Raw genomic sequence first — 27,625 nt, forward strand, 5'->3', positions numbered from 1 at the left:
CTGCTGACAAGTACATTCAAAAACCCAAATCCTTCTCCTCCTCTGATTTAATTTAATTCTAGAAGAGGTCCACAAAACATCCTGGGAGATATAGGCCAATTTTTACTTCTCTAGAGAATGAATGAGACTTGATCTTTGCAGTACTTGGGAACTTATCAAGAGTCAGGGCAAGGGACTTCCCTGGTGGTCCAGTGGTGAAGAATCCGCCTTCCAATGCAGGGAACGAGGGTTCTATCACTAGTCAGGGAACTAAGATCCCACATGCCAGGGGCAACTAAGTCCGCGCGCCACAATGACTGAGCTTGTGCGCCTCAACAAGAGAGCCCGCATGCCGCAAACTACAGAGCCCACGCGCCACGAGAAAGAAAAGCTCGCGCACCACAACTAGAGAGAAGCCCATGCACCGCAACGAAGAGCCCATGTGCCGCAATGAAAGATCCTGCATACCTCAAGGAAGATCCCATGTACCGTAACTAAGACCTACTGCAGCCAAAATAAATAAAGAAAATAAATAATTTTTTAAAAAAAGAGTCAAGGCATAACCTGCTTAAAATCTGTAACTTCTCTGTCCCCTTGCCAAGGTGTGGGACAGCTGCCTTCCTACTAAATTGCAAAAGTATTAAGATCATTATTGTATGTGCGCTAAATACCCAAGTCTTCTGTTCCCTTGTGACAAAAAATTGCATGTGAGGTGGGATAATCAAGTTTCAATAACCTATGTCAGCTACACAACAAAGCCAGACCCCAGAATAAAATTACACAAAATGGAAATAGAACCCAAATTTCTTTAGCTTTGTGTAAATAAATCTGGATGTGTTTAACTTTGTACTGGTTAAAAAAAAAAAAAGCAGTGGAGATGACGCAAAACCTTGAAATATATCCTGAAGGTAAAACTAACACGACATCCTGATGAATTTGTATGTAAGGAATGAGGAAAACGGGAATACAGGATAATTTCTAGGTTTTCAGCTTGAGTAATTAGAAGGATAGTGAAACCACTTCCAAATATGGGGAAGTTCAAGAAGAGAACAGATTTGGTGAGGGCTAAGGGAATAAAAAGCTTTCACACATTTTAAGTATGACTTTCCTTTTAAATATCTAAGTGGAGATGTCAAGTAGGCAGCTGGATTCACAAATGAAATTAGGGGAGAAGTCAGACTAGAAATACAAATTTGGAATTCATTAACAATGTATAAAACATTTAAAGTAATGTAGTAATGGATGAGAGGATGCAGAAAGAGCAAAGATGGTAGACTAGAACCAAACCCTGAGGCCCACCAACATTCAGAGTTCAGATAGTAGAAGAAAGGCCAGCAAAGGAGAAAGGTGGGAGAAAAAATAGTGGGAGGCAGGATACAAGGAGAGAAATGTCCACTAGAACTAGCACTTTCAGTTACTGAAAGTAACTAATGACCTTGACAAAAGCAATTTCATTGGAAGAGTGGTGACAGAAGCTAAATTTGAGAGGGGTGAAGGGCGAATGGGAGGTGAGAAAGCAAGTGAGGGCAACTCTTTCCAGAGGTTCCAATGGGTCATGGAACAAAGAGAAGGTCTATATCTAGCAGGGGATGTGGACCCAAAGGACGGTTTTGTGTTTTAAGATGGTAGATACTGAATCATGTCTCTTTACTGACAGGATGGATTAAGAAGAGAAGAACATGACGATGCAGGAATGGTATTAGGATAACCAAAGTACCAAAGTCCTTGGGGGAGGTGAGAACAGACAGGTATGAAGCACAAATAAAAGGTTCTACCTTTGACAGGAGCAAGAATACTATTCCAATTCTGACAAGAATGAAGATAACATGGGTACAAACACAAGTAGCTTTGAAGATCCGGTGGTGGTAGGATAATAAGGGAGCTTCTTGTCACAGAGAGCTTCTATTTGAGAAGGAATCATCAGGTAAGCATGAAGAAAGGTGAATGAGTATGGGTGCTTCGAGAGGAAAGAAGTGGTGTGAAATATTAAAAGGTAAAACTCATGAGTGAAATGTAGTAGGGTGCCCACTTGAGGCCCTGTGAGTAAATAGTCAGCTAGGTGTATAATCCATCCAATAATGTTCAGCTATTTTAATGCACTTACAGAGAAGGTGGAGAGTTGGATTAAATTATGGCTGGGGTTTAGCAAGAAGAGTACAAGAGGCCAAATTATTGAAGATATTTGTAAGGGAGTAATTATAATAAAGAACCATAGAATCTATGCTGAGTAAAAAGGGACAGGAAAACAAGAAGGACATTATGGGTATTGGATAGGTCATCTACATGAATGTTGAAACTACCAAGAATAATAAGAGTCTGGATGGAGAAGAAAAAGAAGATCTAGTCTTTAAAGAGCAAAATGACTAGGAGTTCAGTATGAGGTAAAAAGAAATGTGGGGGAGGGGCATAAATATAGACTTCAAAGGAACTAGAGTTTTTTGAGAAAAAAAGAGAAATGCTTTTCAAGAAGCAAGAAGACAACTTACCTCTGGGCCCTGAAGTATATAAGGAACAGGCCTTTTTCTTGGGGATGAGTGAGATATTAAAAAAATTAGAGTAGACACTTTTCATTGATTAGAGCAGTTTCCCATATGTATCAGAATTAGCTATCTTCTTGGAAATGCAGATTGCCATCCACATCAGGTCTACTGAATGATAATCACTGAAGATGAGGCTAGAATTCTACATTACAAACAAGCTCTCCAGATGACTCTTAGGTATGTTGAAAGTTTGAGAACCACTGGAACAGCATCTTTGAGGAAATAATATATACAACTCAAGACATACCATTTTTTTTTAAATAGGCACACCATTTTTTAACACATGGGAATTATACAAGGTTAAGCATAATCATCTTAAGATATATCGCCCAAATAAATGTCTTTTCAAAAAGCGTCTTACACAAATTTATCCTTTCAAAGTGTGTGGGAAAATATGGAAGGGCACAGCTATTGGGTTGGCCAAAAAGTTCGTTCAGGTTTTTTCCGTAAGATCTTACTTACTTTAATTTCAAGGAGGACTATTTGCCCTATGGAGCATACCACCATGATACGTCAGAGAAAGCTCATGCCTCCACAGGAAAAAAAAAAAAGAACATTCTACAAATTTTTGTCTAATGCATGAATATAACTGTTTTACAAGAGAATAAGGGTTGGTAAGTGGATACCTGAGATGGATCTCCCTCAGGGCCCAGTATCAATCCTGGGCTCTCAGGGGATTACTTTTCTTTTTTTGGCCTAGATGGATAGGTAGAATTATTTGGTTATTAGGAAGGTAGAAAAATATCAAGCCCTCTGGAGGAACAGTCAGAGGTTGGCCCACAAACTTTTCTGATTTTGAGTAAGGCACTATTTATTACCTTTAGAACATCCAACCTCAAAACAAAAACACAATCTCCAATCCCTGGGGAGTGAATTCCATGTGATTTTGTTCCTTAGCTGGTATGTCAATAAGGCTTATAGGAGAGCACAAGGATGAACACACAAACAAGGCAATGAAAGGATTCTGGATATTCTGAGACAAACAAGGCAATCAGTGAAAACCAATTATAAAAGAATAGCATCACCTGGTCACAGGAACACCTCTTCCATGGTGCACAGAATATGGTACTTACTTTCCTCCGACATGGTAAGGTTTGAAGCAAGGCTTGAAGTTTCAGGTTTCTGATCATTGACTTCGGAGTTGCTTACTTGACTGGGAAAACCAAAATGATACATTAGCCCCTGACTGACCTGCTGCATTGCTAAAAGTGATTAAATCAAACCCTTTCTTCCTAGGTAAGTTAAGAGGCAAGGTAAGTCTACTTTATGAAATACTTATTCTTGGATTTTAGCGGCTACTTAAAGAGCTAGGGCCAGGGCTAGTACCTTCAGCATTCTACTGTTCTTCGTCATCACTTCAATCTTTGTATCACTCGGAAATTCCACCTAAGCCACAGGCAAGTTGGATTTTCTCTGAAGACCACATGGTAAAAGAAAAGTTCCACAACACCAAAAACTGCTGTCACTTTATTTCCAAAGTACCAAAGGGAAGTAGGAAGATGCTTGATTTCAGACAATGGTCCTCATAATCACTTGACAAGTTTTTTCAAATCATACACACTTGCTTCCAAGAAGGGGTTCTGAACCTTAAAATGGTACATTCCGCTGTATTTCCTTTCCCCCAATTAAAAATAAACAAATTTTTATTTTTATCATTCCCAAAACTTAGCAACATCTTTTTTAAAAAACTTATAAGACAAATTAAGAGAAACTGTAAAAGATAAGTCATGTAAACTGGGAGGACAAGTCATTATGTTAGACACTTTAATGTTGGGAAGATCCTCACTGAAATTCTGAATTGGAGATTATACTTTCATCCCTCACAATGTCCTCTCTCTTCCTTCTACCTTACTCCACTCTCCACATATTCCCCAACTACCAGTATAGCACAGTGCTTAAGAGTGTGGATTCTAGAACCAGATTGCTTGAGTTCATATTCCACTTTGCCAAAACTAGCTTTATGACTTTAAGCAAGTCACTGAACTTGTTTGTGCTCCAGTTTTTCAACTGTCAATGAGGGATAATTATAGAAGCTACCTTTTAGGGCTGTTATAGAAATTAATGAGTTAATACATGAAAAGTACTTAGAACAGAGACTAGAACAAAGTACAATATAACTGTAGCTAGTATTATTACAATACAACTTCTCCCCAGCCCAGGTATTCTTCCCACATTCATGTTCCCTAGCAAGAAATCTGCTTTGCTGTTCTACACTCTAGGGAGACGTGGAGGACACTGTCCCAGACACTACACATATCTGGAAAGAGTAGTTTTAAAAAGAAAAAAATTTTAAAAAGAAATGTTATTTATAAAAAAAAATACACAGTACCAAAATTCTTAAAGCTCTCATTATCTTTTCTGAATGGACCTCTAATATTCAAGCATAATAAAGTTTTTTTTTTCCGGGTATATTCTCAATGTTCAAACAATTTTCCCTAAGATGTAATTAATTTTTAAAGGTAAATCCCCAGATGAAGTTTATTTTAATATATTTACTCAACTGTCTGTACTTCTGGAATAGCGCTTAATATACCAACCAAGATATTACTATGGGAATTGAGGGTAAGGGTCATACTGAATAGTTACATCATTGTTTCCCAAAATGGCTTATTTCTTATAATTACCTGAGTGGTAAAAATACAGACTTCTGAGCCCCATCTTATGCCTAATTAAATAAGATTCCAAGGAGAAAGGTATAAGCCCAGACAAGAACTTCACATTTCTGACTACAATGACTGGTCTTCTATGTGTACCTGAATAAGTCTGGGGTTCACTGTTATACCCACTGTTGAAAGACTATTTCTAGATCCTGTATCTTAGAAGGTATATTTGTATGGTCTGGCATACAATGGACCAGTGCCTAAAATCCTATGGTCCTGTAATCTTATAGCAAAATCCCCTACCTATTCAACTGAGTATCTAGAGATTAAATAGAAACAACAGCACCAAGACAGTGAATTAACTCCAGTACTTTGTTAAATATTTAAAGTTATTGTATCTAGAAAAATTATTATTGTCTCAAAATATAATTATTTTCAGTTATATAAACATAAATTTTACTTAACAATGTGTGTATATTAAAATAAATGCTCCAAAATAAAATTTCCCTCCTCCAGAAAAGAGCAAAAACACCCAAACTCCAAAAGTAAGTGCCACAAATATTTCATTCTCATTCAATAGAACTCTTGTCAATAATTAACACAACCAACTAAAGAATGGATAAACAAAGTGTGGAATAGACATACAGTGAAGTATTATTCAGCCTTAAAAAGGAAGGAAATTCTCACACATGCTACAACATGGATAAACCATGAAGACATTATGCTAAATGAAATAAGCAAGTCACAGAAAGACAAATAACTTATGATTGCACTAATAAGAGGTACTTAGAGTACTCAAAATCACAGAGACAAAAAGCAGAATGATGGTTGCCAGGAGCTGGGAAAAGGGGGAAATGGAGTTATTGAAGTCTTTTTTGGGGAAAGGGTCAATGCTTGATAGTGAAAATATGACAGATCATTTAATTGGAAGTGTATAAGACACAGGGCTAGTGTGACAATAGAATAAATAAGCTGGAATGATAGTGTGTGGTGGTATAGGAGTAGGATTCTTAAAATTTAGATGTTAGAGGTGATGCAGTTACCGGTTCATATGGTTGTTAGACAAACAACCGAAGGTAAGAACTGTGGACAACTGAAAATCATGGTGTTGTGGAAACCAGAGCATGACATGCAAAGAAGCTGCCTCTTTTCTACAAGGGGAGCCAAGCTAATGACTAAGGTGTCCCATATCCATTTGGTAATTAATGATTAACCCCTTGGATTTTCCTTATTTCTGTCTTCCCTATTAAGTATACAGTACATCTGACTGAAGAATATTCACCATTGTGTCTCTTCCACATATCACAGGATCTGAGAGATACCATGAGATTGGTATATATTGTTGAATAAATAATGAATAAATGAAAAAAATCAGCACCTATGTGTTTCAAGGACAAACTTTTAGAGGAAAATCTTCACCTTAAACCAAATAATTTCAAAACGTAAAGACTGATGCTAAAAACCAAAAAGAGGGTAGTCAACACAAATCATGCCCATATACTAATCAGCATGTAAAAACAATTATAAGTAGGTCATTAGAAAGAAATTCAACTCTGTATACCTTAAAGTTTGCTCTCCTGATTCCTGCATCTTGGCTTTTTTCACCTGTAAAACAATTATACAAAAGCATCAATGTCTTGATCTGTTTTTAAAATCATCTAGCTACTCAAGTGGCAGCCTAATATTAACTAATAAATTACAGGGTAACTGTTTCCTTTTGTTTCCCTTAGATTTATTTTATTAATCCCTATTATATTTTAGAGTTAGAGATGTACTTTTTTTCACATGAGGCTCTCTCTCTTTTTTAAATGAAAAAAGTGTTTTTCAGATTCAAGGTAAATAAAAGGTTTATCAGGATTTTTACTCAACACAGAATGTTTACCAGGATAAGGTATCCAAACTCGATACAAACTGGTTGGTTTAAAATTTTACCAGACACACAGTTTTATTCTCAAACAGTAAGTATGGCAATCTCACTATCATCTCATCATTTATTTAACAGAAATATCTTTATATTCAAATTACTTACATGCCAAAAATAAAAATAAATTCTAATCAGGTTACCAGTAATCTAAAAAATATTCTTCACACTATACTGTTTTGTCCCCATATTTTCACCTTTTCTAATTCCTTCTAAGGTAAAAGCATTTTCATTGAAACAGTTTAAGAATCCATAAATGAAAGATCAATGGTTAATACTACTAAGTTTCCCCTGGTTTTTTATATGACAAAGAATCTGATTTTAGAGTTTTCTGATTAGAATTACTAGTTATAGTAGAAGTATGCTTAGTGTGCTTAGCCATACAAATTATGAACACTTAAAGTATTTCAAGCTGACAAAGAGTACTGCCAACCACTACAAAGAGTAAGAACTCACAGAGGCAGTAACTTTGCTAAACAAGTTTAAATAAACATATCCGGTGGGAATACAGCTATTTAATATGATTAAATTTAACAATTCAGACAAGGTAAATAATAAATACAAGTTAAATACAAGGCCCATACAATTTCTCATGGACAGCCACTCCTCATGAGAAAACATGACAAAATAAATAAAACCAAATACTCTTGGTTATTTGCTTATGGCATATCAACTCATTATATAATGCTGCCTAAATTTTCAAAGGTACCAATAAAGATAAAGAAAAAAGGGGCATTAAAAAGGAACCCTCTAGGGACTTCCCTGGTGGTGCAGTGGTTAAGAATCCACCTGCCAGGACTTCCCTGGTGGTGCAGTGGTTAAGAATCCGCCTGCCAATGCAGGGGACATGGGTGCGAGCTCTGGTCCGGGAAGATCCCATATACTGCAGAGCAACTAAGCCTGAGAGCCACAACTACTGAGCCCACGAGCCACAACTACTGAGGTCTGTGCGCCACAACTACTGAAGCCCACGTGCCTAGAGCCCGTGCTCCACCACAAGAGAAGCCACTGCAACAAGAAGCCTGTGCGTCACAACGAAGAGTAGCCCCCGCTCTCTGCAACTAGAAAAAGCCTGAGCACACCAATGAAGACCCAACACAGCTAAAAATAAATTTTTAAAAAACCCTCTAAATTTAGAAACAAAATTATAGAAGCATATGAAGAAAAAAACAAAGAAGTTTGAGGTAGATAAACCCTTACTAAGCATGATATTAAATTCAAAAGCCATAAAGGAGAAAACAGACTGATTTTACAAAAATTCAAAACTTCTGTATGATAAAAGATACCAAAACCAACCAGGAAGTCAAGGAATTCCAGAATGGTATACATACTGTGACAAGAGAATTTAATTGTATTACAAATGTATAACATAACCTCACTGAAAGGCATAGGAGAAAAATGTGCTGATGGATTAACGCTGGAAAACACGTTTTGACTGGAAACTGCAAGGCTAAAGATAAGAAAAATTCAACTTTCTAGTTTATCTACTTAAACTTTCTAGTTTATCTATTTATGTCATTTCACAAATGACAAAATACAGGCTCTTGATATAATATAAATGTGCTGTCCCTCCCACCTGAAGATGACAGTATTTACATAAGGTCAGATAATACTGTAATTTTCCAATAGTGGTGATTAATCTATGCTTAGCTCACCCAAAGACCTTCTTTGCGATCAAAGAAATAATTTTAAAACAGTCTATGGTCTCCTAACAGTAATCCATATAAAGAAAACTAGAGCACTGAGGAATCTAATTTATCAGTCTTCATTTTATTAGCGCCACAGAGTAACAAACTTAGCTAGAGAACTAAAAAAAAAAGCCCTGGAGCAAAATTTTAAAATATACCATAATGGCCTTTCAAGTAAGAACTACACTTTTTTACTTTCTATTTACTACAGTGCCAACTCGGTACAAAGAGTATGTACTCATAAATAGAAATGGAGAAAATGTACTTAAAGACATATCTACCAAACAAAAACGTCTGGGGGAGGAAAATGTGTTATCAACTAATTCTGTACCTTTCACAGCCCATTGTTAGCCTTGATTTGGGCAATTATGTCCTCCTGTAAGTCAGGGATAGGAAACCTTGGCACTAGAGGCAGGTAAACTAAAAGGATACAGACAGATTTCACTGGATTACAAAAAGGATGAGTTCAAACAATACAATCCAGAAACTGACAGAATGTAAAATAGTACAGCTAGTTTGGAAAACAGTCTAGCAGTTCCTCAAAAGGTTAAACAGAGTTACTATTACATATAATCCAGAAATTCCCCTCCTGACTATATAACCAAGAGAAATGAAAACTTATGTCCACACAAAAACTTGGACATGAATGTTCCTAACAGCATTATTCAAAATAGCCAAAAAGTGGAAACAACCCCAGTGTCCATGAACAGATGAACAGATAAATACAATAATGATAAATAAAATGATGAATGATAAAATAAATCCATACAATGAAACATTCAGCAGTAAAAGGGAATGAAGTACTTATACATGCTAACACAGATGAATCTTGAAAAGATTATCCTAAGTGAAAGAAGCCAGTCACAAAGGACCACATATTTTATGAATCCATTTACATGCAATATCCACAAATAGGTCAATAGGAAAGTAGATTAGTAGTTGCCTAGGACTGCGGGAGGGAGGGAATTGAAGGGTGACTGCTAATGTGTACAGAATTTCTTTTTGGAGTGATGAAAATGTTCTAAAATTGACTATGGTGATAGTTGCAAAACTCTGTGAATATACTAAAACCCATCAAATTGTATACTTTAAAATGGATGTGAATTGTATCTCAATAAAGTTGTCATTTAAAAAAATGACAATCTTACGGGCATGTTATGACTAAAGGTTACACAAAAAGGAAGAACCACTGGCAAATTCATGAATCAGAGCTCTACTTGTGCCTCTGCTTTAAAAAAAAAAAAAAAAATCAGGCTTTAGATATAACAAAGCAAAGGAATACATATAACCCAATACACAAATTCAGAATATCCAGGCTCAAGGCTCAGTTCTGAGAGTTAATTCACTGTATGTCTACTTCTCTACATCTGTTTTCTCAACTGTAAAAGAAAACTATGACTATTTCACAGGCCTGCTGTGAAGATGAAATTGGTGGTGGTAGTGGGGCGGGTGGCAAGGGAGAGCGAATGAGAGAGAGGTGTTTATGAAAGACAAAGACATTGTTAAATTTTAATGTTACCACCAAAAGCAGCAAAAACAAAGCTGAATTTCCAAAATTTCAAAGACAAGATTAAGAAATACCACCTTCTAGATAAGAAAATTATATTATGCATCTCAAATGTCATTCCAGAACTATTCTGATATGACTTTCAAGTATATAACTATAGTGCCTCCTAAGTTTTAACAAGAGGCTAAATCATACTAGGGCTTGGTAAACTATAATCTTGGGAATAATAAATCCAACAGAAGTCTGCATGAAGCCTATAAAAAGGAAGATGTTTTTGTCAGAATTTATCCACCACTGTCAAACAAAGCATATCATTCTCTTTACTAGAAGTCATACTCTATATTATATTCTAGAAGGGGAAAGGGCTTGATCATAACCCGGATGAAATTATACACAAAAAACATTTAATGCTATTTTCTTTGACTGTGCTTACCAATAGTCTTTTTTTTTTTTTTTTTTTTTTTTTTGCGGTACACGGGCCTCTCACTGTTGTGGCCTTCCCGTTGCGGAGCACAGGCTCCGGACGCGCAGGCTCAGTGTCCATGGTTCACGGGTCCAGCCGCTCCGCGGCATGTGGGATCTTCCCGGACCGGGGCACGAACCCGTGTCCCCTGCATCGGCAGGGGAACTCTCAACCACTGCGCCACCAGGGAAGCCCACAGTCATCTAATTATTAATTTTACTCCCAGAACTTGACATAAGGAAATGAGTATGTGGAGAGTGAGAGTAAGCATTCTAAATCACTAGAAACTAGAAAGGTAAATACCCGTGGCAGAGACAACTGCCTGCTCCACCATTGCATGTGGGGTGTGACTTGCGATGGGAGGCAAAAAACATGTCTTTTAAGTTCACAGGTACCCATCCAAAAGAAGTCACATCTGGACCTAGTAGAAACTAGTGGGCATCAGATTCTGGATTTGATCTGGATGCAGCAACTGATGGAAGCTGGGGCTGTTTCTCTTAAGAGGAATGTGAGGGGTAAGGAGTTACATCTTGTTCTTTAAATGTGAAAAATGAAACAGGTGAACCAAAGAGAAGATTATTGTAGATTCACTTATAAATATTCAGTGGTCTTTTTCCTGTTCCTGGGCACACAGGATGCTATAGACTGAACATCTGTGTCTTCCCCCAAAATTCATATTTTGAAATTTTATCCCCAATATGATGAAATTTGGAGGTGGGGCTTTTGGGGTGATTAGGTCATGAGGGTGGAGCCCTCATGAATGGGATTAGAGGCCTCCTGGGAATTCCCTGGCAGTCCAGTGGTTAGGAGGTTCACTGCCGGGGGCCCAGGTTCAATCCCTGGTCAGAGGAACTAAGATCCCGCAAGCCGTGCAGCAAAAAAATTAAAAAATAAATTAAAAAAAGAAAGAGATCTCCTTTTCCCTTTCCACCATGTGAGTCACAGCAAAAAGATGGCAGTCTATGAACCAGGTAGCAGGCCCTTACCATACACCAAATCTGCTGGCGCCTTGATTTTGGACTTCCCAGCCCCCAGAACTGTGAGAAATCAATTTCTATTGTTTATGAGCCACCAATTCTATAGCATTTTGTTACAGTAGCCAGAATAGACTAAGACACAGATTGATGGCATTTTCCAGACCCCCTTGCTGTCAGGTTGGAGCCATCTACATAAGCCACTTCTACAACTACCCCTTAAAAACATCTCATGTGATTCTCCAATCCTCTCTTCCGTTTCTTTGGCAACCATGGAGGCCACAGTTGAAGATAACAGCATCACAAGATGAAAGAAGCCTTCATGGAAGACTGGCCCAGGAAAGCTGTCAATCCACATGAGACTAATGTGAGAGAAAAATACACTGCAGATTCATTCTCCAATGTTAAATGCCTACAGTGAGAATTCTAGTTCATATTCACGCTATCATTCATTCAACTGACTGTTCTCTACCAAGCCCTCCTGAAAGGGAATATAATGATAAACAAAATACAGTCCTTGACCTCAAGGAAGTTATAGTCTGGTTGAAAAGAAATAGATAATTTCTAAAACAGTGAAACAGGGACTTCCCTGGTGGCACAGGGGTTAAGAATCCGCCTACCAATGCAGGGGACACAGGTTCGAGCCCTGGTCCAGGAAGATCCCACATGCCACGGAGCAACTAAGCCCGTGAGCCACAACTGCTGAGCCCGCGTGCCATAACTACTGAAGCCCGTGCGCCTAGAGCCTGTGCTCCACAAGAGCAGCCACCGCATGCAAGGAAGAGTAGCCCCTGCTCGCCACAACTAGAGAAAGCCCGTACACAGCAACGAAGACCCAACGCAGCCAAAAATAAATAAAATTTTTAAAAAGTAATAAATAAAACAGTGAAATAATGATTCTGATAGATGTTCAAGGTTCTATGGAACACAAAGAAGGAGCACCAAACCCAGTCTTTTTACTGGGGGGAGTCTAGAGAATTAGAACTCATTTTAAATAACTTAGGTACCTGCTTATAAATGTGGAAATAAAACATTTTTAATTGATATGGTATCCTTTATAGTTTGAAAATTACCCTCCTTTTTTTTTTTTTTTTTTTTTTTGCAGTACACGAGTCTCTCATTGTTGTGGCCTCTCCTGTTGCGGAGCACAGGCTCCGGACGCGCAGGCTCAGCGGCCATGGCTCACGGGCCCAGCCGCTCCGCAGCATGTGGGATCCTTCCAGACCGGGGCACGAACCCGTGTCCCCTGCATCGGCAGGCAGACTCTCAACCACTGTGCCACCAGGGAAGCCAAAGATTACTCTCCTTTATCGATAAGACAAAAAGAAATTAGGGGTTGAGTACAGTCGTTCTCTCTTAGCCATTTATTCCATCCTTTTATTCTCCAAGACAAAAATACAAATTTTAGGGTCCTTTTCATTGCTCTCAATCAACAATATTTCCCAAGCTTCACTCCTTTTCCATGTTTTAGCCTAGAGTACACTGTGGTTGTAATCATGTACCACCTCTTTTGTCTACAGTATTACTAATTTCTTTTTAATATTTAAATACAAAAGGCACATATGCTCATATTTTTAGAAACCCAAACCATACAGATATGTATAAAATAAAATATAAAAGACCTCATTCTGCCCCCAAACCTCCATGATTTCAGTATTAAGTTTCGTGTATATTCTTCTAAAAATTTTTCCTATGTATATATGTCCTTTTAAAACTTGAGCTCAAAGAGCACCCTGATAGCTATAAAGGAGTTTTTTAAGTGCTTCCGGTTTGCCAGGAACAGTGTTAATTTATACCTCCTATCCTAAAACCGAGTTTGGTTAGTGCCTCCTTTCACTCTACAAAAGAGTTCTAGTTTGGACAATAATATGAGCTGCTTCAGAGTAGCTGAGAAAGATGAAGACTAGGGTAAAAAGATGGAGTGATTTCAAGGTAAGTGATGACCATAGATAGAACCATTTCTGACTGCAGAGGATTGAGGACTGACTGGCAATAGGGGAAAGTGAAAGAGAACCTGAGGCTAGGATTTATGTTGTATTGTGAACAATGACTGGAACAATCTTGAGATAGAGCTAGCAAGTAGTACAGAAACAAGAAAGGGATAACTCAATAAGGAAGAGACAATGTGATTAAAATAACCCCAATAGTAATGCTCATCAGCAACATCTCTCTTTATACACAAGTAAACAGCAGGGTTAAAAATCTTGGCTTTATTCAAGATATGGAAACAACCTAAATGTCCATCGACAGATGAATGGATAAAGAAGGTATGGGGGGTGTGTGTGTGTGTGTGCGCGCGCGTGTGTGTGTGTATAATGGAATACTACTCAGGCATAAAAAAGAATGAAATAATGCCATTTGCAGCAACATGGACCTAGAGATACCACACTAAGTGAAGTAAGTTGGAAAAGAAAGACAAATGCCATATGATATCACTTATATGTGGAATCTAAAACACGATGCAACTGAACTTATCTATGAAACAGAAACAGACTCAGACATAGAGAACAGACTTGTGGTCCGCCTGCCGATGCAGGGGACACGGGTTCATGCCCTGGTCTGGGAAGACCCCCCTGCCGCGGAGCGGCTGGGCCCGTGAGCCATGGCTGCTGAGCCTGCGCGTCCAGAGCCTGTGCTCCGCAACAGGAAAGAGGCCACAACAGTGAGAGGCCCGCGTACAGCAAAAAAAAAAAAAAAGAGAGAGAACAGACTTGTGGCTGCCAAGGGGGAGGGAGTTGGGGAGGGATGGATTGGGAGTCTGGGATCAGAAGATGCAAATTATTATATATACGTATAACTAATCACTTTGCTGTATACCAGAAACCAGCATAACGTTGTATATACCTCATAAACTATACCTCAATAAAATAATTTTTTTTTTAAATCATGGCTTTATCATCAGCAACTTGGGACAGGACCATTCTTTCCACTCAAGTTTTAGATTTCTACTACAGCCTGTGAAAATTAGCTTTACTCCTCAACATCTGACATTTACTCTTCTTATTCTAATTATTTTTAACAGTTAATAAATGCTCTATATTTTCTTAGATTCTATATTTGTCTGTTCAGCACCCACTAATCACAGTGCCAAACTAAGAGCCAAAGTTGCTTACATCTCCCCTGCAATCTAGAGCCTATATTCTGAACCATACTCTGAACCATATTCCCCTGCTGTGAAATCAGATACCTAGTGATAGCTTCTATACCCCAAAACCCTCTGGAATTATTCAAACTAGCCAATCCTAAATAAACAATTACCCTATGTTACGTTGCTTCACCTTGCCTGTGGAAACCTCAATTAAGGCTGTAGCCTATGCATTCTCTTACAATTCCCCTATGCATCTCTGCCTCCTGAATGACACTGGTGCTCACCCCCGTGACCCTGTGTGGTCTGCTACATCTCTCATCTCTAAGAGAAATGTAACATGAAATTTAAAAAAAAAATAAATTTATTTGGCTGCGTTACGTCTTCGTTGTTGCACATGGGCTTTCTCTAGTTGCGGTGAGCAGGGGCTACTCTTCGTTGTGGTGCACGGGCTTCTCATTGTGGTGGCTTCTCTCGTAGCAGAGCACAGGCTCTAGGCTTCCAGGCTTCAGGAGTCGTAGCACACAGACTCAGTAGTTGTGGCACACAGGCTTAGTTGCTCCGCGGCACGTGGGAGCTTCCTGGACCAGGGCTCAAACCAGTGTCCCCTGCAGTGGCAGGCGGATTCTTAACCAGTGTGCCACCAAGGAAGTCCAAACTTTCTTTTTTCTTCTTTTTTTCAATGGCACTGACCTCTTCATGTAGTCACTCAATCACCTTTATAAATTTATAAATTAAGACCCAGGTACTAATCAATTAAAAAAAAAAAGATGCCTCATGACAATCACCATTTATAGTCAGCAGAAAATTTGTGGGTTTAAAAAAAATTTTTTTTTAGTATTTAAAAAAAAATTTCTTTTTTTAATTTTTTGGCCACATCACTTGGCTTGTGGGATCTCAGTTCCCAACCAGGGATCGAACCCAGGTCCCTGGCAGTGGAAGCACAGAGTCCTAGTGACTGGACTACCAGGGAATTCCCAGAAAATTTGTTTTTAAAGCACTTTAATTTCTTAACTCTCTCTGAAGTAACGATCAGATTTTGCACATCATATTATAGATACTGAACAGAACAGCAAACAAATGAAGCAGAGAGGAAAAAATGACTCACCAGCAGGTCAGCTTCACAATTCTCATTACCTTAAATAGGTAAGGAGTGACTAACAACAATACTCATTTCAACAGTATGTCAACACTTACATAAGTCTTTTGAAACTATGACTAGACCTTTGTCTTACTATATTAAAAACTCAATGACAGAATCTTCTTTGGTACATTTAGTGTCTCTAATTCAGCTATTTGTTCTTATAGTGTATATCTTAGATACACCGCTGAGGATGATTTTTAACCCTACCATTTCCCTGATTATTAATGTTCCACCAGGGATATGGGATGACATTTTAAATGTTTCAAAAGGTCCTTTTACCAACTGCTTATGTCTTCCTAGTTTTATACTTAAGTGAGGGGCTAAAAGACTAATAGCAAAAGAATCACCAGTATGCACCAGTATGTCTCAACATAAAGTAAAATATTAAAAATGTATCACTGATGTAAAGAATACATCTAGAACATGAAAAACATACCCTATTATCTGCTTTCAAAATTCAAAGTTTTTTAGGTTGGATTTTCATAGGGAGGTAAACATGTACCACTCTATATTCTCTCTTAATATAAAATGCAAGAGGCTCATTCAGGAGAGCAAATTGAATAGCAAATTGAATCAGTATTTATCTAATTTCAGAAAAAGAAGGTCAAGCCAAAAGGAAAAGATTCTTTAACACAAAAGTATCTTAATAGAATGATTACTATTACCTTCCTTTTTTAAATGCTAAGGGTCAAAAAACACTTCGGAAAAAACAAAAAAGCCATGGCAAGGCAATAAATCTGTATCACTTGGGGACATTTAAAATGATTTTATTTATTTATGTTAAATATTTAAAAGAAATTAAGAATTCAACCTATTCTCGAGGGTCTTATCTATTTTTAAGAATTAGCTAGTGGACAAATTATACTTTCTTCAACTACTACTACTACTTTAAAAAAATTAAGTCAGGGAAATTTAGGTAATGATAAAACTAGATTTTCTGGCAGAAATGGTATATACTGTTTGGTAAATAGATGTCCTCTTTTATTTTCTAAAAACTGTAAGAGTAGCCATTGCTTTTTTTAAATGACACTTCTAAAGACAATATTTATTTTGTAATGCTGAATTTTCTAAGCAAGTCCTTGGCATTAAGTTAGCAAAATATGAATTTAGGAACACAGAACATCGTTTCTTAGAAGGAAAGTATTAAGGAGTCCTTTCCTTAATTTTATTTCTGATTTAGAATCTGTAGTACAACTGAATAATATTTAACATCTCTTAAGATTAGCTTTTCTACAATCAACTTTAAATTGTTAAAGGAAATACTTACTGGTTGCTCTGGTAAATCTTGCTCTTCTTCCATGAGGACCAATATTTCTTTATTACACTTATGTGACTGGACTGCAAGTGTCTCTCAGCAGTCTTCACAGTCTATTTAAAAAAGAGGGGGGATTCAAAACTTTATGTACTCTTAAAGCATTATCATTGAGGCCATCAGAGAATAATTTTAAAAATATTTTGCTACCTCAATCTTTCTACGTGAGCTCCAATCTCAAAATCTCAAATCTGCACGTGGCTTTTCAAAATGGACATACTGCACCAAGTCAGGATAGGTTTACACAATGACTTTTATAATTCCTTGCAAAAGCCAACACGTGGAGCCACTTCTGCTGTACTTAAAACATGGTTACTATAGTGCCCAACGCATTAAACGCTTTATAGCAGCCATGTGCAATTAACTAAAACACAACTTTTTTTAGAATTAGGGTTACATTAAAAAATGATAAAAACTAGCTTAGCCAGTCAAGAAGTTATGATAACATCTAACCTGCTTTAATGGGGAACATTTACATAACTGTTAACACACAATCACTTTAAATAGGGCACACTGGAATATCAAATAAATACTTTTGCAACCAACTATCTGTATATATGTAATCAGCTTAAAGGAAAACTCAACTCTTCTGGATCTATCTTAATAATGCAAATAAATAAGTAAAGTGAAACACTGAATTTTAGAATTAAGGAAAATAATCATGTAGAGCTAGGACCAATTTATCCTGAAATAGCTCCACTACATGTATTGCCTAGTCAATTATTTAAGCAAAATCTTTACCTTCTCAGACCCTGCTCTTCCTGCCCTGGTTTTCAAACTAAAAAAGAGAAATAGGACTCTAAGCGCCACATTTACTGGTAAGAACACCTTATTGTGCCCTGCTGCCGAGTGAGACAGAAAGATGTTAGAAAACTAAATAATTATAAAAACTATAAACTCCATTTCTATTTAACAAAAATGAAAGTAGCACTTCTCCAAAACAGATGTGATTGTTTATGCATTTAATTAAGGTCACACCTGTTTTCACTTATTTTACCAACCACTGTAACCAACTTAACAGACAAAGCTAAAGCAAGTATAGAATCTTATTGCAGAAGTAATGAATAAAAAGGGAAATGAAAAACTTCACTTATACCAATTTACCACCACTCCACTAATACTCCTCTATTCTGGTGTAATACAACACACTTTATTTTAGAGTCACACTCTAGAATGGGAAAAGGAGAGAAAACACATATAGGGGACACAATCAGACGCAAAAGTGTCCACCTCTGACACAGCTTTCCTCCCTGCCCTGATCTAGAATGTCAAAAGAAAAAAAAATTTAAAGGTCAGAAGAACTTGATGCTCAATGCACTCACGTGTAACTCATACACAGAGCCTCAAAAGCTAAGTTTTCATACTACGTGACGTAGATAACTAGTACTGCAGAATTACAGCAGGCAATAACTAAAGCTCACAGGAGCTATCTTCCCTGCATTTGTTTTGCTCTACTCACAAGAGCACAACCAATGTGACGTGAAACTGATTCACAATTGTGAAAGATGAACTGTTTGTTTTACCAGCTTATATCTGTTTTAGCTTTAAAATGAAATGTCTTGTCTTTATGGGATTTTAACAGTGTCAATGTACATAATGTATTTAATACATATATGATTTCATCCCAAAAGAAAAAGCAAACTAGGGTCAAATCATTAGAGAAATGTAATGCCTTTAATACCTCATTTGTTAAACTTTTGTGTGACCAGATCTCTTCTAAACAAAAAGTGATAATATCCCAGGTTTTACTCAATTGAAAGCCATAACTGTAATGACTGCAATCTCTAATTAGTAGATTCTCAGCAAAGGAGAAGGAAGGGATATTCTTTCTCATGGAGGAAGGGTTATAAATCTACACCTAAACAAGAGGAAAGTAAGAAAAATTGTGTTAAAAAAAAAAAAGAAAAAAAAGGTACTAATAACATGTCCTTTAATTTTTGTTTTAAACACAGAAATGAATTTATTTTAAAAATATGAACAATGTTAAAGGAGAACATAGATTTTTTTATAAATCAAAAGGGGTCATGGGTTTTATTTATTATTATTATTTTTTTTTTTGCAGTACACGGGCCTCTCACTGTTGTGGCCTCTCCTGTTGAGGAGCACAGGCTCCGGACGCACAGGCTCAGCGGCCATGGCTCACGGGCCCAGCCACCTCGTGGCATGTGGGATCTTCCCGGACCAGAGCACGAACCCATGTCCCCTGCATCGGCAGGCAGACTCTCAACCACTGCGCCACAAGGGAAGCCCGGTCATGGGTTTTAAAAGGTAAGAAATACTACTCTTAATAGTGGGGAAATAAATTCTCAAGCCATATAAAACAAAATGTTAAAATCTTGAATTTTGTTTCTTAGGAATATGGTAATATTACAGTGATTTTATAACAGAAAGGGAACAGCTTTCTATTTTTCTTGAGATAAATTCTATAAGTTGAAAGAAAACCTTCTTTAAGGGAAAAGATTGGAAGACATTCTTTTCTACCTCTATTTCTTCTTTGAAAATAAGCACCTTCTGTTGTTTCCATCTTAAAAATCACCTTTACCTTCTTCATTTTTCAATTTAGGGAAAGAAAAGGTCACAGATAATTTCTACATTTGGAAAAAAACCTTAAAAAAATCAAGTAATTAATCAATGACCACCAATAATTTTGATAATTTTAAAACAAAAAAAAAGGCAACCTACAAAGGATGCATATGATTTATTACAGAATTTCTGGGATTCTACTGGCAACATGTGATATATGTGAAGTTTGTAAACATACATTCTGGTACACTTGTATATAAAATATATTAATAATGACTATAAATTATGTAATTCCATTACAACATACATCTAAGATACTACTTTCCATCAATATAGGATTCTTCCTTCCTTCCAATATTTTGTAATGTCAAACACCTAAAATATACTAGATAAAAGAATGCAAATATTTATCATGCTTCTAGCATTTATCAATGTGATAATAAAACTTTTAATATTAAGATCTTACACCATTTTCTACAAGTGGCACATGCTTACAATCAAAAGTCACATTTAATAACCACCAGATGAAAGTGTTATATAACACAGACAAGGTGCTCCAGTACTGGATAATAAAAAAAAGTACAGAATTACCATACAAACCTTAGTTTTCTCACTTCCATGTACTAGTTCTAGAGTTTAATTGTGTATTTTGATATTTTCTTACCATTAATATAACCTGACACTGACAATGGCTCAAGATGGTGGAATAGAAAGACATGCGCATACACCCTCTTGCGAGAGCACCACAATCACAACTAACTGCTCAACAATCATCAACGGGAAGACACCGGAACTCACCAAAAAAGATACCCACATCCAAAGATAAAGGAGAAGCTGTAATGAGACGTTAGGAGGGGCGCAATCACAATAAAATCAAATCCCGTAACTGCTGGGTGGGTAACTCACAGACTGGAGAACACTTACACCACAGAAGTCCACCCACTGGAGTGAAGGTTCTGAGTCCCACGTCAGGCTTCCTAACCTGGGGGTCCAGCACCAGGACGAGGAATTCCCACAAAATCAGACTTTGAAGGCTAGCGGGATTTGACTGCAGAATTTTGACAGGACTGGGAGAAACAGAGGCTCCACTCTTGGAGGGTACACACAAAGTAGTGTGTGCATCAGGACCCAGGGGAAGGAGCACTGACCCCATAGGAGACTGAACCAGACCTACCTGCTAGTGTTGGAGGGTCTCCTGCAGAGGCGGGGGGTGGCTGTGGCTCACCGCGGGGACAAGGACACTGGCAGCAGAAGATCTGGGAAGTATTGCTTGGTGTGAGCCCTCCCGGAGTCCACCATTAGCCCCACCAAAGGGCCTACAGGCTCCAGTGCTGGGACAGCTCAGGCCTAACAACCAACAGGGAGGGAACTCAGCCCAACCCATTAGCAAACAAGCAGATTAAAGTTTTACTGAGCTCTGCCCACCAGAGCAACACCCAGCTCTACCCATCACCAGTCTCTCGCATCAGGAAGCTTGCAAAGGCTTGTAGATAGCCTCATCCACCAGAGAGCAGACAGCAGAAGCAAGAAGAACTAAAATCCTGCAGCCTGTGGAAAGAAAACTACACTAACAGAAAGACAGACAAAATGAAAAGGCAGAGGACCATGTACCAAATGAACAATAAAACCCCAGAAAAACCACTAAATGAAGTGGAGATAGGCAACCTTCCAGAATAAGAATTCAGAATAATGACAGTGAAGATGATCCAGGACCTCAGAAAAAGAATGGAGGCAAAGATCGAGAAGATGCAAGAAATGTTTAACAAAGACTAGAACAATTAAAGAACAAATACCGAGAAGAATTAAAAAACAAACAAACAGAGATGAACAATACAATAACTGAAATGAAAAATACACTAGAAGGAATCAATAGCAGAATAACTGAGGCAGAAGAACGGATAAGTGACCTAGAAGACAGAATGGTGGAATTCACTGCTGCAGAACAGAATAAAGAAAAAAGAATGAAAAGAAATGAAGACAGCCTAAGAGACCTCTGGCACAACATTAAATGCAACAATATTCACATTATAGGGGTCCCGGAAGGAGATGGGAGAGAGAAAGGACCCAAGAAAATATCTGAAGAGATTACAGTCAAAAACTTCCCTAACATGGGAAAGGAAATGGCCACCCAAGTGCAGGAAGTGCAGAGAGTCCCAGGAAGGGTAAACCCAAAGAGAAACACACTGAGGCACATAGTTATCAAACTGACAAAAATTAAAGACAAAAAACATTATTGAAAGCAGCAAGGGAAAAAACGACAAATAACATACAAGGGAACTCCCATACGGTTAACAACTGATTTCACAGCAGAAACTTTAAAAGCCAGAAGGGAGTGGCAGGATATATTTAAAGTGATGAAAGGGAGGAACCTACAACCAAGATTACTCTACCCGGCAAGGATCTCATTCAGATTCGATGGAGAAATCAAAAGCTTTACAGACAAGCAAAAGCTAAGAAAATTCAGCACCACCAAACCAGCTCTACGACAAATGCTAAAGGAACTTCTCTAAGTGGGAAACACAACAGAAGAAAAGGACCTACAAAAACAAACCCAAAACAATTAAGAAAATGGTACTAGGAACATATATATCGATAACTAGTTTAAAAGTGAATGGATTAAAGGCTCCAACCAAAAGACACAGGCTCGCTGAATGGATACAAAAACAAGGCCCATATATATGCTGTCTACAAGAGACCCAGTTCAGATCTAGGGACACATACAGACTGAAAGTGAGGGGATGGAAAAAGATATTCCATGCAAATGAAAATCAAAAGAAAGCTGGAGTAGCAATACTCATATCAGATAAAACAGACTTTAAAATAAAGAATGTTACAGGAGACAAGGAAGGACACTATATAATGATCAACAGATCAACCCAAGAAGAAGATATAACAATTACAAATATATATGCACCCAACACAGGAGCACCTCAATACATAAGGCAACTGCTAACAGCTATAAAAGAGGAAATCGACAGTAACACAATAATACTGGGGGACGTTAACACCTCACTTACACCAATGGACAGATCATCCAGACAGAAAATTAATAAGGAAACACAAGCTTTAAATGACACAATAGACCAGATAGATTTAATTGATATTTATAGGACATTCCATCCAAACACAGCAGATTACACTTTCTTCTCAACTGCGTACAGAACATTCTCCAGGACAGATCACATCTTGGGTCACAAATCAAGCCTTGGTAAATTTAAGAAAAAGGAAAACGTATCAAGCATCTTTTCTGACCACAACGCTATGATATTAGAAATCAATCACGGGAAAAAAACGTAAAAAACACAAACACATGGAGGCTAAACAATACGTTACTAAAACCAAGAGATCACTGAAGAAATCAAAGAGGAAACCCAAAAGATACCTAGAGACACATGACAATGAAAACACGACAATCCAAAACCTATGGGATGCAGCAAAAGCAGTTCTAAGAGGGAAGTTTACAGCAATACAAGCCTACTGCAAGAAACAAGAGAAATCTCAAACAATCTAACTTTACACCTAAAGGAATTAGAGAAAGAAGAACAAAGAAAACCCAAAGTTAGCAGATGGAAAGAAATCATACAGATCAGAGCAGAAATAAATGAAATAGAAACAAAGAAAACAATAGCAAAGATCAATAAAACTAAAAGCAGGTTGTTTGAGAAGATACACAAAATTGATAAACCATTAGCCAGACTCATCAAGAGGGAGAGGACTCAAATCAATAAAACTAGAAATGAAAAAGGAGAAGCTACAATAGACACCGCAGAATACAAAGCATCCTAAGAGACTACTATAAGCAACTCTATGCCAATAAAATGGACAACTTGGAAGAAATGCACAAATTCTTAGAAAGGTATAACCTTCCAAGACTGAACCAGGAGAAACAGAAAATATGAACAGACCAATCACAAGTAATGAAATTGAAACTGTGATTAAAAATCTTCCAACAGGGCTTCCCCGGTGGCGCAGTGGTTGAGAGTCCGCCTGCCGATGCAAGGGACATGGGTTTGTGCCCCGGTCCGGGAAGATAAAAATCCATGTGGTCATCTCAACAGACGCAGGAAAAGCTTTTGACAAAATTCAACACCCATTTATGATAAAAACTCTCCAGAAAGTGGGCATAGAGGGAACCTACCTCAACATAATAAAGGCCATATACAACAAACCCGCAGCAAACATCATTCTCAATGGTGAAAAACTGAAAGCATTTCCTCTAAGATCAGGAACAAGACAAGGATGTCCACTCTCACACTGTTATTCAACATAGTTTTGGAAGTCCTAGCCATGGCTATCAGAGAAGAAAAAGAGATAAAAGGAATACAAATTGGAAAAGAAGAAGTCAAACTGTCACTGTTTGCAGATGACATGATACTATACATAGAGAATCCGAAAGATGCCACCAGAAAACTACTAGAGCTTGTCATTGAATTTGGTAAAGTAGCAGGATACAAAATTAATGCACAGAAATCTCTTGTATTCCTATACACTAACAATGAAAGATCAGAAAGAGAAATCAAGGTAACAATCCCATTCACCACTGCAACAAAAAGAATAAAATACCTAGGAATAAACCTACCTAAGGTGGTAAAAGACCTGTACTCAGAAAACTATAAGACACTGATGAAAGAAATCAAGGATGACAGAAACAAGATGGAGAGATATACCATGTTATTGGATTGGAAGAATCAATATTGTGAAAATGACTGTATTACCCAAAGCAATCTACAGATTCAATGCAATCCCTATCAAATTACCAATGGCATTTTTTACAGGACTAGAACAAAGATATCTTAAAATTTGTATGGAGACACAAAAGACCCCAAATAGCCAAAGCAATCTATAGGGGAAAAAATGGAGCTGGAGGAATCAGACTCCCTGAATTCAGACTACACTACAAAGCTACAGTAATCAAGACAATATGGTACTGGCACAAAAACAGAAATATAGATCAATGGAACAGGAAAGAAAGCCCAGAGATAAACCCACACACCTATGGTCAACTAATCTATGACAAAGGAGGCAAGAATATACAATGGAGAAAAGACAGCCTCTTCAATAAGTGGTGCTGGGAAAACCACTGGGACAGCTACATGTAAAAGAATGAAATCAGGACACTCCCTAACACAATACACAAAAATAAACTCAAAATGGATTAGAGACCTAAATGCAAGACCGGACACTACAAAACTCTTAAGAGGAAAACATAGGAAGAACACTCTTTGACATAAATCACAGCAAGATCTTTTTTGATCCACCTCCTAGAGTAACGGAAATAAAAACAAAAATAAACAAATGGGTCCTAATGAAATTTAAAAGCTTTTGCACAGCTACAGAAACTATAAACAGGATGAAAAGACAACCCTTAGAATGGGAGAAAATATTTGCAAATGAATCAACAAAGGATTAATCTCCAAAATATATAAACAGCTCCTGCAGCTCAATATTAAAAAAACCAAACAACCCAATCCAAAAATGGGCCGAAGACCTAAATAGACATTTCTCCAAAGAAGACATACAGATGGCCAAGAGGCACATGAAAAGCTGCTCAACATCACTAATTATTAGAGAAACACAAATCAAAACTACAATGAGGTATATCACCTCACACCGGTCAGAATGGCCATCATCAAAAAATCTACAAACAATAAATGCTGGAGCGGGTGTGGAGAAAAGGGAACCCTCTTGCACTGTTGGTGGGAATGTAAATTGATACAGCCACTATGAAGAACAGTATGGAAGTTTCTTCAAAAACTATAAATAGGATTACCATATTACCCAGCAATCCCACTACTTGGCATATACCCAGAGAAAACCATAATTCAAAAAGAGTTATGCACCACAATGTTCATTGCAGCACTATTTACAATAGCCAGGACATGGAAGCAACCTAAATGCCCAGTGATAGATGAATAGATAAAGAAGATGTGGTACATATATACAGTGGAACATTACTCAGACATAAAAAGGAAAGAAATTGGGTCATTTGTAAAGCCGTGGATGGATCTAGAGACTGTCATACAGAGTGAAGTAAGTCAGTAAGAGAAAAACAAATATCATATCTCAACACATATATGTAGAATCTAGGAAAACGGTACAGATGAACCAGTTTGCAAGGCAGAAATAGACACACAGATGTAGAGAACAAACGTATGGACACCAAGAGGGAAAGCGGGGTGGGGTGAGGGGGGCAGTGGTGGTGGTATGAATTAGGCGATTGGGAATGACATATATACACTAATATGTATAAAATAGATAACTATTATATAAAATAGATAACTAATAAGAAGAACCTGCTGTATAAAAAAAATAAAATAAAATTCAAAAAATATGTATATAACCTGCCATAATTCTACATTCAATGAGATTCATCTTTTGAAATATCCAATAATATAATGGCTTGACATAGAAGTGGAAAGTGGATACTTAATGTAGTGTAAATGAATATAATTTTAACTTAGTCAAACAGCCAATGAAATAACATAACATACTCTGAGTTAACTTTTTGTTTTAAGTACCTTCAAGGCATTTGGATAGTAATGTCTTTTCATAATTTTCTAGTTTCAATTCTTACTGTTGGCTTCTAAATACAGCTGTTTTACCACCTTTTTTGGAGAGAATTTATTAGTATTCACATGCCTTCACAGGCAGAAATCTGAGAAAACCTGTAACTGAGTACAGAAATAGTATTTCCTAAGACTTCACATTTCCCTACCTGCAAATACTAACAATGAAAAAATAGGAATTTTGGTTTGTTTGAAAAGATCACATAATTTTAAACATTGTGATTGCACACGCTCATAAAGCAGGATTCTTTTGTAATATGACAGTCATAATTTTTATTTTTAATACTTAAAAATTACAAGGGAAATAAAAAGTAACAAATATTTTATTTCAAAATTCTCATTAGATTCCTACCTCAAAATTTCTGTTTTGTACCAATTTCAACATACTATTTACCCTGTAATTATAAATGGTCACAAGCAAGAACTTAGATTACTTCAATATGTTATTATAGCTCTTAAGTATAGGAAGGGGAAATATATATACTGTGTATATACATATTTATATTTTAAAACACAGAATAAACGTCAAATTGTTTTCAATGAAAGCAAAGTATACATCACTCTTAATTACAACATCACGAGAAGTGTCAAAATAGAGCAGAACAGTCTCATTATAGGTCCTAGAAGGGGAATTTGCATATGGCAAAGTGTGCACAGAGATATTCAGGAGTTAACTGAATATCTTTTTTTTTTTTTTTTTTTTTTTTGCGGTACGCGGGCCTCTCACTGTTGTGGCCTCTCCCGCTGCGGAGCACAGGCTCCGGACGCGCAGGCTCAGCAGCCATGGCTCACGGGCCCAGCCGCTGCGCGGCACGTGGGATCATCCCGGACCGGGGCACGAACCCGCATCCCCTGCAATGGCAGGTGGACTCCCAACCACTGTGCCACCAGGGAAGCCCTAACTGAATATCTTTTGTTCAGCTGTAAGTAGAAAACAGGTAGCTCATAAATTTGACCATTGACTACACTGTATTTTAGAAGTCTATTTACTACCCCCTTCCAAAGCCTTATATGTATTTTTAGAGCACACCACAGAAAAGGCTACAGAAGTTTCCCTGGGGAAAATGAACAGCACGTTTCCCAAAATTAAATATATCTCAACAATAGTTATAAACAACAGTAGCCTGAAGAAGGTATCAAAAAAGTAGTATATCATCACTTATGATTTTTATTAATATGTGGATTACTTTAGGATATAAAAGAAGTAGGTAATTAGCAAATGTTTACCATGGTGTCCTCAAATATAATTATATGTATGCCTTGAAGAATAAAAACAAAGAGCAAAATACCCTGTTCTAGGTGGCTTGAAGAAAACTACTTCAA

At 37.4% G+C, this 27,625-nt stretch overlaps 1 protein-coding gene across 11 annotated transcripts in view; it reads right to left on the reverse strand.

The window, feature by feature from the left end:
- EYA3 (EYA transcriptional coactivator and phosphatase 3) overlaps positions 1 to 27,625 on the reverse strand; it is a 104,388-nt gene that overhangs the window by 49,954 nt on the left and 26,809 nt on the right. For 5 of the 11 annotated variants that reach the window (XM_067725039.1, XM_067725048.1, XM_067725046.1 and 2 more), the window contains 3 exons: positions 17,169 to 17,269; positions 6,681 to 6,724; positions 3,593 to 3,672 (listed from right to left, as the gene is read on the reverse strand). In XM_067725039.1, coding sequence (XP_067581140.1) covers positions 3,593 to 3,672; positions 6,681 to 6,724; positions 17,169 to 17,201 — 157 coding nt within the window. In that variant the 5' untranslated portion in view covers positions 17,202 to 17,269. Of the gene's footprint in view, positions 1 to 2,465; positions 2,503 to 3,592; positions 3,673 to 6,680; positions 6,725 to 9,059; positions 9,149 to 17,168; positions 17,270 to 20,910; positions 20,993 to 27,625 lie in introns of those variants that run through there. The other 6 variants (XM_067725044.1, XM_067725040.1, XM_067725043.1 and 3 more) reach the window with 6 other exon arrangements.

This window comes from Pseudorca crassidens, chromosome 2 (genome assembly GCF_039906515.1).
Source record: "Pseudorca crassidens isolate mPseCra1 chromosome 2, mPseCra1.hap1, whole genome shotgun sequence".
NCBI classification, from domain to species: Eukaryota; Metazoa; Chordata; class Mammalia; order Artiodactyla; family Delphinidae; genus Pseudorca; species Pseudorca crassidens.